This window comes from Lipotes vexillifer, unplaced genomic scaffold (assembly GCF_000442215.2).
Source record: "Lipotes vexillifer unplaced genomic scaffold, Lipotes_vexillifer_v1.1 scaffold518, whole genome shotgun sequence".
Classification (NCBI taxonomy): Eukaryota; Metazoa; Chordata; class Mammalia; order Artiodactyla; family Lipotidae; genus Lipotes; species Lipotes vexillifer.
Window position 1 is genome coordinate 1,481,864 of NW_006780945.1, and position 777 is coordinate 1,482,640.

Genomic DNA, 777 nt, shown 5'->3' on the forward strand with positions numbered 1-777 from the left:
TGGTCTAGTGCATGCACCACACGTTACAGCTAAATAGTAACATTAAAATGTAAAGGATTTCCAGTCCTTTTAGAAGGGATCATCTTTGTGTGCTTTCTGTTGCTGATTCATAGTGCTTCTGCTTTGGGACCGTCAGGTTTCCAAACAGGACACATAGTAGATATTCAATAAACGTCCATTTGTAGCAGTAATTTTCATCCCTTGAGGAGCATGCCCTTGCTACCCTCCATGAGTAAGGCAAATAAATGAATGGTAAAGATAAACGTGCCCTTGGCTTGCGGATTCCAACTCGCCCAGAGCGAGCTTTTCCTTCTAGCAAGGTAACTTTTTTAAGTGACAGCGAGCACAACTTGTACCGAGCGCGGGGCAGGTTTGTCCTTTGTCCAATCATCTCCGAGATTTGAGAGTGGGGGAGGGGAAACTTCCCTAGACCTTCCCTGACCAGGAAGAGGGTGGGTTTAGGCTGAGCAGGGGCCGCCTCAGCCCATCGTGAAGCCGCAGGATGCTTGGCACTCCAGGAAGCCAGTAGGAGTGAAGAGGCCCGTTTGAATTGGCCAATGCCGCCGGGGCGGGGGCGGGGTTTGTGAGCCCTATAAAGGCTGCGGTCCGGCTGGCAAACAGCGGCGGAGGTTCTTGCAGCGGTCGCCGGTTCTGGGCTGTTGGGGTTACTCTACGCTCCTCAGACCTGACCCTTTCAGCGCTCCGCTCCCGCGCCAGCCTACCTCGCTCCTCGGCGCCATGACCACCACCACCACCTTCAAGGGCGTCGACCCCAAC

At 53.8% G+C, this 777-nt stretch overlaps 1 protein-coding gene across 1 annotated transcript in view; it reads left to right on the forward strand.

Moving 5' to 3' along the window:
• Positions 1-738: 738 nt before the first annotated feature.
• Positions 739-777, forward strand: part of JPT1 (Jupiter microtubule associated homolog 1) — an 11,589-nt gene continuing 11,550 nt past the window's right edge. The window contains exon 1 of the mRNA XM_007454359.1: positions 739-777. Coding sequence (XP_007454421.1) covers positions 739-777 — 39 coding nt within the window.